General features: G+C 43.6%; 1 protein-coding gene across 1 annotated transcript in view; it reads right to left on the minus strand.

The window, feature by feature from the left end:
- Positions 1-206: 206 nt before the first annotated feature.
- LOC109521321 (low-density lipoprotein receptor-related protein 8-like) overlaps positions 207-12648 on the minus strand; it is a 73580-nt gene continuing 61138 nt past the window's right edge. Inside the window, exons 8-16 of the mRNA XM_019879125.1 lie at positions 11384-11555; positions 9263-9490; positions 8541-8659; positions 8165-8304; positions 6670-6811; positions 4884-5036; positions 4264-4533; positions 2660-2728; positions 207-1119 (exon numbers count right to left, since the gene is read on the minus strand). Of these exons, the coding sequence (XP_019734684.1) occupies positions 788-1119; positions 2660-2728; positions 4264-4533; positions 4884-5036; positions 6670-6811; positions 8165-8304; positions 8541-8659; positions 9263-9490; positions 11384-11555 (1625 nt within the window). The 3' untranslated portion in view covers positions 207-787. The remainder of the gene's footprint in view (positions 1120-2659; positions 2729-4263; positions 4534-4883; positions 5037-6669; positions 6812-8164; positions 8305-8540; positions 8660-9262; positions 9491-11383; positions 11556-12648) is intronic.

The following is a 12648-nucleotide window of genomic DNA, read 5'->3' on the forward strand; positions in this document are numbered from 1 at the left end:
CCTCCACCATTTAAGTTGCCCATCACTGCTACACTGCATCTATCCTCTTTTATAGTGTCTATATATGTAAATAGCAGGCAAAAACACATAAGATTGCAATATTCTCTCCTGACTTAAAGGAATGATATATTGCGCCTCTCAAACTTTCTAACGTTGAAACATCACAGTGAAAAATAAGGAAACCCACTCAGTGGTTATTTCTGCCCCTGATGTACCTTTTCCCCTTTTATGCAGACTATGAAAAGCTAAGATCCTTTCGCTTTATAGAGTGTCGAAGGTCAAACAAAAAGTAAAGTCTCTCAGTTGATCGGTGTGGAATGGCATTCGGAGAGAACAAACAACTCAGTCATGTCTGGAATGCTGAGAAACTTTTTCAAATCAAACCAGGGAAGCTTCGGCAACACAGCTCATTTTGACAGAGCCATTGATTCTATTATGAATCTGTACAGATTGTCCCTTCCAACGCAGAGCCACAATTACTGTCGGTTCTCAGCCCAACGCCGATCCCAAATAAACACATCTAGGACAAAATAGTCAGTGGCTTAGTTACAAAATAGATGACGCACAACACACACTCCATCAATGCAAAACGTGACGTCATCAGAGAAAAATGGATCCGGTTGCAGCAACGAGAACCTTTGTGGCGGTTGAAATCTGTAGGATTAGGAAAAGTGGCATAGAACATGGCTGTGGATGGCATTTGATGATATGTACTTCCCTAGTCACTTTTGACCTCCCCGTGTGTCACGGCAGCCATCTTTTTTCCCCTGAATTCACTCATTCTGGCTCACGCAGTAGAAAGCATGGGCTGCTCCGTATACCAATGTGTCCCCGGATCGGGCATGCTGCCTCCGAGTGGTAAGGTGATGAACTGCGGGCAGGCGCCACCTCCCGAGGTCACCACCCCCATGCCGACACCCTGCGGGTACGGGTGGTGGTGGTGGTGGTGGTGCGCGTGATGCCCAATTGCGTCAGTCCGACCGATGTGGATCTCGTCCTCCTCACCCTCGCCGGTGGTCTTGCGGTAGACGGGGTTGTCAAAGTTCATGCTCTTGGTGGAGTTGCGCCTCCAGTTCCGCCACACCAGGTAGATGCCGGCGCAGACCAAGCCGAACACCACTGTGGCAACGATAGGAACTGCATGCATTTAACACACAGCCGCAGGGGGAGGAGGGGGAGCGTTAATGAGGCATAACGAGCCCATGGCGTGAAATGACACACGGGGGAGGAGCGCGAGTGGCATGCGGGGAAACAGAGCGACATGAATGCGATCGAGTGTTTGTGTGGGTGGCTCAGCCAAGGTGTGATATGTCAAGGTTGGTTCATATTTGGAATTACGTGAAGCACATTGTGTGTGTTGTGTATGCGCGTATGCTGGCCAAAAACTGGCAAGACAGCATAATGAAACCATCGAGTGGCCGTAGAAAAATGACAGTGATGTACACGAAAAGCCGACATAATTTAACGTAATTGTTTAACTTACCAAGGAGAGACAATCGTTATGTTAGGTGACAATATGGAACTATCTAACAAATGCGCACATAAGTGCTACGAGCAACTTTTGCCAATGCTAATGGGCTAGTGTGGCTAATTGATCCATGAGGGCTATTTGACTGCAGGATACGAGTACAGATCATGTTCTTACTTCTTGTCATTAGTCCAAAGCTGAGAGTAACATATGTATAATTTTTATCCATCCATCCATTTTCCGATCCGCTTGATCCTCACAAGGGTCGTGGGGGGTGCTGGAGCCTATCCCAGCCGTCTTCGGGCGGTAGGCGGGGGACACCCTGAACCGGTTGCTATCCATGCTCAAACACACACTTAGGGACAATCTGGAGTGTTCAATCAGCCTGCCATGCATGTTTTTGGAATGTGGGAGGAAACCGGAGTACCCGGAGAAAACCCACGCAAGCCTGGGGAGAACATGCAAACTCCCCACAGGGAGGCCGGAGCTGGAATTGAACCCGGTACCTCTGCACTGTGAGGTCAACGCGCTAACCACTGGACCACCAGGCCGCTCTGTGTCAATTTAGCTGCTTGTAAAATAAATATCTCTCTGACAAGTGGAACTATGTGGACATGTAAATCTGTCATATGCTTCCTTAAGTACACTGTAAGAGCGGCAGGGTGGTCGACTGGTTAGCTCTGATCAACTCTGGCCTTCCTGTGTGGAGTTTACATGTTCTTTCTGTGCCTGCGTGGAATTTTTCCGGGTACTCCATTTTCCTCCCACATTACAATAACATGCACTGTACGTTAATTGAATAGTCTATATTGTCTCCAGGTGTGACTGTGAGCGCGAATGGTTGCTCGTCTATGTGTGCCCTGCAATTGGCCGGCAACCAGTTTAGGGTGAAAACAGCTGGGATTGGCTCCAGCACGCCCGCGACCCTTGTCAGGGTAAACGCATTAGAAAATGGATGAAAGTACACAGTACAAATGAAAATGTTTGCGCAGGACAAAAGCCAGCACAACATCGTGCGGAGTGAATAATGCAGCAATGTCAGACACGCAGACTGTGACTCCTGAGAAATGTCACAGAAGAGCACTTTTGGGCCAAGCTTCTCTTTTGGCGCCACAGTCGATCATTTTGCATGGACTATTTTGACAGACAGCGGCAGACAAACGAAGAGGAGGAGGTTTTAATGTGACTTACCAATGGGGATGACCACTCCTAAAACAGCCACTGTCAGATTCTCTCCAAGGAGGAAATGTTCACTTCCAGCTGGAAGGAGACAGCACCATTAGAAAGATACGGGACGGGAGAGAGAGACAGTGTAAATAAGGAGGATGAAAGATATTTAAGGCATAACATTGTGTGAGCAACAATGAGCGATAAGGAGGAGACAGGAGGGGGAGGGCAGGTAGAAGGGAAAGGTGATAAAACAAACAGGCAGCACTTGGTTACGAGGCGCAAAGGGGGAAAAGACGTCGAATAAATCTACAATATGAATTGGAAGCCCAACGTGCAACCCTCAGGTGGCCATTGGGAGTTTGCTTTCCCATCTTCAGTTCATCCATCTAGGCTCCATTAAGCTCCACTCCAATGCCTTCTCTTCTTTCCGCACACAGTCGTGTATATAACTCACTTGCACAAGGCAGATGTGCAAGTCCTGACATTGTGTAAGGATCTGATTATATGGCAAGAAAGGCAAGCAGAATCATCCATTCAGTATTCATCTCATATATGTCCATCCATCCACCCATCCATTATCTTAACCGCTTGTCCTCACAAGGACCACGGGGTGTGCTGGAGCCTATCCCAGCTTTCTTCGGGCAGTAGGCGGGCTACACCCTGAACCAGCCAATCGCAGGGCACACACAGCGACGAACAACCAGCCACGCTCACACTCACACATAGGGACAATTTAGAGCAGGGGTGTCAAACTTATTTTTTGTCGCGGGCCATTTTGGAGTTAGGGCTTCCCTTGGAGGGCCGGGTGCAAAATCTCAATGTTATTTATTACCCATGACAATTTGACATTTTGGAACAGATTTCAGCAAGAATCATGAAAGTTGACAAATATGATTGGTTCCCGCGGGCCACATAAAATGATGTGGGGGGCCGGATCTGGCCCCCGGGCCTTGACTTTGACACCTGTGATTTACAGGGTACCATTAACCTGCTATGCATGTTTTGGGAATGTGGGAGTACATTAACCTGCCACTCATGTTTTGGGAATGTGGGAAGAAACTGCAGTACCCGGAGAAAACCCACACAGGCACGGGGAGAACATGCAAACTCCACACGGGAAGGCCGGAGCCGGAATCGAACCCTGCACCTCGGCACTGTGAGGCGGAGGTGCTCACCAATCGAACACCGTGACGCCCCCGTATATGTCCAAACATGATCAAATTCGTTCTTTTTCACAAACTGATACTTATGGCCTGCCTTCCCTTTGTCTGTTATTTACATGCGCTACATTAGCAATGTAAAGCGCTGAAAATAGCTTGAGAACAGGATACGATGGGATTTTTTTTCCCCCCAATAAATGCATTTTTATAAATACATTTTTCCCTTTTTTTTTTTTTTTTCCCCCCAATAAATGCACTTTAAATACATTTTTCCCTCTTTTTTTTTAAAACAGAATATATTAGAAGCTACTGTACAAAACATCTTCATAATTATTGGGGGGGGGTGTATCAAGGGTATTGATAGAATGAATGTATCATTCAATTACATTTTTTATCGCAATTAATGTTATACAATACATCCCAAAAATAAGCAAGAATGAATAAATAAGTTCCAAGTTCGCTTACAGTGTTGTGACACACTGCTGTCCCCTGCAGGGGTGGTCGACTCCACAGTGACGGTTGCAGTCGAGTGAGATCCAAGCGCCTTGGACTCCTGCGATGACACCGTCTTGAGCGTGCTGAGGGGCGTGCGCGGCTCCAGGGAAGGAAGATGTGATGTGGTCAAACGTGGGCTAGCGTCTTCCTGTGCTACTCCCTCTGAAGTTGGCAGATAGTCTTCTGTTGCCGTGGTAGCGGGTGGAAGTGCGTGAGAGGCTGGCATGTCATTTCTCGGCGCTGAACGCAAAGTGGGTGGTGGGGGGGGACATTTTACTTTTAAGATTCTCAAACTGAACATCAGGGCAGTGATCCAGGTTGGATATTATTAATCGATTGTATTGCATTGTAACTTAACTTACCCCCCGAAAAAATGTAAATCTATTTTCATTGCGCGACCTGCTCTCTTTGTAAATGCAAAATTTGTGACATGGCTCTTATAAGTGGATCTGTTTAGATTGTGCAGGTGCAGCGAATGCATTGAAGTGAGTGCACACGCCTGGCTTTGTGACATAATATAGTTGTGATGTGCTCCACAAATCCCTTTAAGGCCTCATTAGTTTCCATTTCCTGCATTCCATAAGTCTCACCTGGCACACAGGCCCTCATATCGCGGCCAAGGTCCTGTCCATCGGGGCAGGCGCAGGTGTATTTAGGAGAGTGCTCGGTAATCTGTGGCGCCTTAAGACATAAATACTCGCAGCCTCCATTGGCCTCACTGCCTAGATTGCAGCTATCTGGACCTGCGGATAGTGACAGACGAGAAGATGAGAGTCCGGGAAAGGGACAATGTTGCAATTTAAAATGATCACATATTGAATTTAGGAATACATGAGGATATACATTGGAATTCTAATATGGCTTCCATGAAATTCTATTCATTTAGACCCAACTGTCTATTCTCATTTTGTAGCATTTCCTGGCTGCAGAGCTTCCAGTACACCTGTATGCGGATATAGTTAGTTTTAAATTTTTTTTTCAATCAGATATGATCCCTGTCAATCAGATATGACCCATGTCAATCCAATGTGCCCTGTGCCTTCAGAATCAATAGGGCTGGACAATGAAATTTAAACTAAATTAGCAATGGGCTGATTTCCTAGCAGGGCCAGCGTCCGCTTTTTACCATTCTGTAATTTAATAATGATCATTTCTGGTAAGCAGGATATATTTTATTTATGTTTTCATTGTTTTTGACAATAAATATTGATTGCGATCTACTGCAGATGCTGTACATGGTACAGCTCTATGCTGTTATATTGCTTTTTTTTGTTTTGTTTTTTTTTTTGCGTGGTATTGATTTCTCTGTAATTGCAATGGAGTGGTACAGTACTAAGAACCGGATTAAGTTGGATAAATCCCCACTGAAGGCCCCGAAACCGAATGCATGACGTGAATATAGCCTGCATAGACAATCATGAAAAAAAATAATGAGATCTATTTGTTTCTTCAATTTTTCATTCATTTGTTTTCATTGTTTTTGACAATAAATATTGATTGTGAACTACTACAGATGCTGTACATGGTACAGCTCTTTGCGGTTATGTTTTTTTTTTTTTTTTTTTGCGTTGTATTGATTTCTCTATAATTGCAATGCAGTGGTACAGTACTAAGAACCGGATTAAGTTGGATAAATCCCCACTGAAGGCCCCGAAACCGAATGCATGACGTGAATATAGCCTGCATAGACAATCATGAAAAAAAATGATGAGATCTATTTGTTTCTTCAATTTTTCATTCATTTGTTCAAATATATATTCTGTTACCTGAAGAATGCAGTGAGCGTGCCACAATCTAGCTGACCGCATCATTTGACATGCTTAACCTTAATTGCAGTGGTTTTGGTTACGATCAAGAAAATCATGCAGCGTGGCTCTTCAATGACACTATCATGAGCTATTTTTTTCTCATCGTTATTTTTCCAAACAAATATACCTTCCGTTGTAGCCTACCAGGGCATTAAAAACAAACAAAAACTGAGGAAACAAGGGTGGCCTAATATTTTTCTGTGATTGTACATTAAACTGGAAGACTGGAGCATATAAATACGCACATGCAAAGTAATTTGCCAATCCAGTTCAATTCCCAAACAAACAAAAAACTGCCAAGCAATCATTTCATTTGCAATTGATTCTAAACCATTCTGCGATGGAAATCTGATTGGCAGCAGGTTTGCGGCGACATCGGTGGCTGCTTAGTGCCTTGATAAGTGCGCTCTACTCCCAAACCTCACCTCATTATTTATTTATCTGTGCGGGTTAACACACTCCCACAGAGCGGCCTCATAGATGCGGTTGAGCTCACACCCAATCTGGGTGTCAGAGTGTGTGCATGTGCAAATGCAATTTGCAAACACTGAAAAAGTCACAAGCGCACCTTGCAGCTGGCGCAGCTGGTGGAAGACCACAATATCGTGCGGATCGTTGAGGTTGTCAGCTAGAGTGTGAATGTCTTGACCAGTCAGTCTGTTGGCCATGAAGACTGATGCCTTGTCCCGGTCTGTCCAGTAGATACGATCCTGCAAAAGAAGAGTCAAGAGAAGAGAAACGGTACATTTTAGAGTTGGCCTGGGTAATTAGTCTTGACTTCCATTGTCCCTCGCAATGGAGGTGGGACAAATAAAGGGTCCTTCACCCACAATTTGTCACACAGGCATTCCCTGTTAGGCTGTAATGGGCTCGTCGACTTGATAGTAAGTACATGTGCTGTTGGGGAGCTGACACACAAGGACACAAGCCCGACCTGTTGAAAAGTATCATATTTTCCGCACTATAAGGCGTACCAAAAAGAATTCAATGTACTCAAAATCTCACAGTGCGCCCTGTAATCCCATGCGCCTTATATATGGTGTTAACAGTCTCTTTATATACCCCATTGAGTTGTTTCCCTCTTCGTGTTCCTATGCCATCTAGTGGCGATTATTAGCAGGAACCAATTGTAACATCAAAGGGCTCGGCCCGACACTACCGTATTGGCCCAAATTTAAGACTGTGTTTTTTGCATTGAAATAAGACTGAAAAAGTAGGGGTCGTCTTATATTCGGGGTCTAGACATTATACCCATTCACAACGCTAGATGGCGCCAGATATCATTGAAGCAAATGCTGAACTTGACTCCCCAGGGCAAAGTGAACCCCTGTCACGAAGAATAAAAATAAAAATAGCAGTAGCACAAAGAAGAAAAATAAAAAATAGCGGTAAGAAGGAAAAGAGAAGAAAATAATAGAACAGATAACAGAAAATGGAGAAACGTCGTGACAATCTGGAGAAAAGTGGGTCGATACCACAAGCATAGTTAACTACTGACTAAACGAAGGAAGGAGGAGACAAGCAAGTCTTCTCAGGATATTTAGTCCCTTGAGGATGTGAGCACACAAGGTTTGTGTGCCTTTCTGTTGAATCAATTGTCTTCATATCTTTTGTCTTTCATTTATTGTTTTGTCATGCCATTGGGATGTATATGCCGTGTTTGTGATCAGTTCTCATAGCTTTGTTACAGCTGCAGCGGTTGTGAAGGCTCTATATCAATAAAGCTGTATTGTATTGTATCGTATTGTATTCCTTGAGCATGGCACCATCTAGTGGATGCATAGTGCAACCGCAGCCACTATTGGAGCTTCTATTCTGTGCGCCTTATAAAGCGGTGCGCCCTATATATGAAAACAGTTTTAAAATAGGCCATTTATTGTAAGTGCACCTGATGATCCAAAGCGCCTTATAGTACAGAAAATACGTACTTCAAATTCACCATTACCACCTGCAATTCTCAGAAGAGCAAGGAATGATGATGATAGCGTAGACACTTAGCCATGCAGGAGACTCTGTACCTAATGTTGAGATTACAGACCGGAAATCTATAAAATGACACAAACCTCAAACACAGCCAGAGCGTAGGGGTGTCCCAGCGTCTCAGCAGATGTCATGTGTGTTCTGCGGTGAGCTCCGTTCAGATCCACGCTGGCTATGTGGTGCAGCTTGGAGTCCACCCAGTACAGACGGCGGTTCGCTACGTCTGAGTACACAAATTGAACGTTTGCCCACAAGGCACACTTGGACTCTGACCGACAAATCCCATCATTGATTGTGTGAAAGAAATGAAGATTATCTCGATTAGTTGATCACGAGTAATATCGATGTCATCCATAAGCTCTGCGCAATGCCTAATTGCCTTTCAAAGCTTCATCCTACTTCAATGGTCAGTAGCAATCTTAGCGCAGCACTACATGGCTCGATAAACAGCTGTTTTACCGAGTGTGATGCCGTTGGGCCACTCAATGTTATCAGCCACCAGCACTTGCCGATCCACTCCGTTCATCCCGGCCTTCTCTATCTTGGCTCTTGTGCCCCAGTCGGACCAGTACATGAAACTGAATGCAACAAAGAAAGAATATGTAGTGGTTGGACATGATGTGAACATGTTTTATTATTATATTTTTTTTTATCCTTTGAATTTGTATATGACCTCTGTATGAGTCTTATTTTTGCTGTCTGTATTTTGTCAGTCTATTCTGGTTTCCGTACAGCTGTGTGAAGAATAACTGATATCAATCAATCCACCGCAGCAACATCCACGGATAAAAATGTCAACTTTACAACACCTACACGTTTTCCTGCGGTATGAGCTGTCATTTGGCGCCACATTCAGTATTCTGTGTGCTCTTCATTCTTCCTGAGTATGAACTCTTGTGTTTCAATTGTCCGTTTTGCGTTAATATTGCGTATGAGCGGCACGCCTTTGGAATACGAATGAAATATGAAAATATGAAAATTCATTGACTGCCATCTGAATCACATCAGGACAAAAGTGACAAAGGAGCAACGGTTGGGAAGTTATTTTTCAAATGTCAAAGGTGTCAGTGGGTTGTAACATAACTAGACAAATAGAGCAAATAACCAAATAAATACATCATGGATGCATCGTACGCACATCATAGATCATAGATTGAGAATGCACACGTCCTACACCTCACCCATGATGAGGATCCAGTGCTATGGCTCTGGGCTCGCTCAGATCAGTGTTGATGAGGATGCGTCTCTTGGTTCCGTCCACTGAGGCCACCGAGATGGATTTGTCGCCAGAGTCGGTCCAGTACAGATTGTGTTGCAGCCAGTCCAGGGCAAGGCCGGCTGGGGTTTGCAGTGACGAATCCACCAGTTGGACCTGCTGGGCTGGGTCACCGGCCTCGTGGATGAAGGCGCTGCAGGAGTGGATTTGCCATTCGGCATGTCAAATGCAATTGAATGAGTGTCCGTAAGAGTGTAATAATGCTGATTAAGAGAGGTATTCATTCAGCAAGATTTCTTTTGTGGGAATTATGTCATGAATGCGTTACTCAATCGTGGCTGCTATTTCAAGTAACTGTAACGTGTTACTAAATCTGAAATAGTGGTCTGATTAGAGTTACTATTCAGTTACTCTGTGACAAAACGTTAGCAAAATGAACAATCGTAGAACCCGTATTTTCGTAAAGATGAAAATATCAAATTGAGCTGCAACTAATGCAGAAGGTCCCTGATTTTTTTTTTTTTTTTTTTTTGTGACTTCAGAAAGCAGAAATGTTGTTTTACCATTACAATGCTAACCGTTAAATGTCAGGTTATAAAAAAGATGAAATTGTATTCACGTTAAGTGAAGTTCAGAGACTCATTTTCTCTCTCTCACTATGTATAAAAGTTAGAAAGACTGTCGTCATTTAATTTCTTATATATTTTAACGAAAACCTTACCCTTAAACATCACACTTGAACATATAGAAGTATTGGATGTCATTTTACCTTAAGTGTGGTTGTAGGCATCTGCTGATAGTAACGAATAAAGCAACTCAAAATCTAACTTAGTTACTTTAAGAATCAAGTAATCAGTAAAATAACGATAAGTTACTTCTTCAAGGTAATTGCGGTCGGAAATGTAGTACACTGTATCACACAGGAGGGTTTCTTCCATTTTGGTTCCACTGGTTTGGTCATTGAGTTACATCGGAGACCTTCAAGCACATTCCATTTTGGTCATTGAGTTACATCGGAGACCTTCAAGCACTGTCAGACTTCGATCAAAGCAAATGAATTTATTCCAGGTTAAATGAATAGTAAATGGTTTATATATGGTGAGCCCTATTTTGCCTTGTGTTAAAGTGATACGGAAGCCTTGAGCTAAGCACTGAGCAGGTTCACGAAGGGGTTAGAGTCCTTCTCGGATGGACCACTTATCAGAATAGACAAGGCCTCGCTCAGGGCCGGTCCCTGTCGCAAATAATATCATCATGACAGAGGTGTGAGGTGAGGGCCGCGCACACTTGGCTAAGCAGCAATTTCCCTTTTATTGTCCCCAGAGATCTCTATTTGATATATAAAAAGAACATGCTGTTCCAATTAGAATTCACTACGGGGAGGAAATGAATTTGCGAGAGCAACCAGGGATCAGATCTAGGAGACCACAGCCAAGATTTGACCAATTAAATGTCAGAAAGTGAGTTTGAAGATGAAACGCTAACACTTGGGATGGGCGAGTACCAACACCACGAATCGGTATCGGGCCGATACCAGCCTTATTTTAAAGTATGGTGTACTCGTGGAGGCTGTCGATACCAGCCAGCGACATAGCAAAACGACGCCTCCTCAGCAGTAGTTGGCGCTATACTGTGGGAGTCTGACACATCGGCGAATCATCAAATGAAATTTTATGTATCAAAAGGACGAGAGTTATCAATACTCGGTATCGGTGCGTCCTCAAAGAGTGAATACTCGCACTGATGTCGATCTGAAAAAAAAGTGGTATTGAACATCCATCCCTATGCGAACACCTCACTGAATCAACACTCCGCGTGATCGTCATACCTGTAGATTTTCCGATGAAAGCGGTCACAAAATCCTCCTCAGCAGTAGTCGGCGCTATACTGGGGGAGTCTGACACATCGGCGAATCATCAAATGAAATTTTATATATCAAAAGGACGAAAGTTATCAACACTCGGTATCGGTACGTCCTCAAAGAGTGAATACTCGCACTGGTGTCGATCTGAAAAAAAAAGTGGTATTGAACATCCATCCCTATGCGAACACCTCACTGAATCAACACTCCGCGTGATCGTCATACCTGTAGATTTTCCGATGAAAGCGGTCACACCAGAAGACTCGGTTATTAGCCACATCGAGGTCTAGAGCCACGGTGTTCTTCTGGGTTGAAACCACCTGGCTGTAGTCCCGCTTGACCAGGTCGATACGCCGGATCTCATGTCGGTTCGTGAACAGAAGATAAGGGCTTTTTCCTGAGCGCACAGGAAGAAACATTTTGAACGTTCTACTTTTGAAATGCTAATTCGAATGACAAAAAGGGCTAGGTTTTTTTTTGTTAATCAGAAGAAGTATTATATCTTCAGTGGATTAAAAAATGCTAATGAGTTCCGTGGTGAAAATTCTTATTATAAAGGTCAAAGTATGATTGGGACATGGTCTGGATCTGTGGCATTAATAGAATTGCCCATTTGTTTGTCATCTTCCATGATCGAGGAAGTTACCCAGAATTAAAACGAACAAAACTATGGCAGAGGTATGTTCTCTACTGAGTGAAATATTATTGTTTGTAGTCATTCTATCATAATTAAATTAACAAAAACATTTTTATTGCCCATTTTTCTACATCTCTGGGTCAGTAAACATGCAGGGCTATATTTTCATGGTTAATTTAGACAATTTAGACCAGAAAAGCGCAGACCGGCAGCTCTGAGAGAGGGAGGGCTGTGCCACCGTGGGAGTGGTCACAGCTGACTTCAATCACGGCCAGTCTAAGAGGCTCTTTTCATTCTTCATCAGCAAGCTTTTCGGAAGCCTGGTAATGGTCTTGATCATTTGAGTCAAGTGCGTTGGAGAAGTGAGACATCTAAAACGGGCAAGAAAGGGGCTCTCGAGGACTGGACTTGGGCACCCCTGGGTTATATGAGAAATGATCGGTTTGCTGAAAGGACAATATGAGGAATAAAACCGTACTGGAGCTGGAACTGATCTTTTTGTTTTGGTTTCAGAGGGACAGTTATACAGTATCTCCCTTTTTTTCACAATTTCTTGTTTCTGTACTGAGCTTGTTTTCAATAACAATGATATCTATTCAAACTGGGATCCTTCCAAATCCAGAGTCTTACTGCTCTACTGGAGTTTTGTGGCCCATAAAAAGCACAATACTTTTGAAAAATTCCAACTCGTTTTATTTTTATACCTTGATACATTGAGTTATGGTCACTGCATAAAATTGAGGCTGTGTATGCAGAAGCTTTGTTATGTCATTAGCACACATGGCCATTAGCAACAATTGTCTTCACCCAAGTGTGTCCTTGTCGTAATTCGGGGGTAGTCTCGTCTATTTTT

This window comes from Hippocampus comes, unplaced genomic scaffold (genome assembly GCF_001891065.2).
Source record: "Hippocampus comes isolate QL1 unplaced genomic scaffold, H_comes_QL1_v1.1 scaffold85, whole genome shotgun sequence".
NCBI lineage: Eukaryota > Metazoa > Chordata > Actinopteri > Syngnathiformes > Syngnathidae > Hippocampus > Hippocampus comes.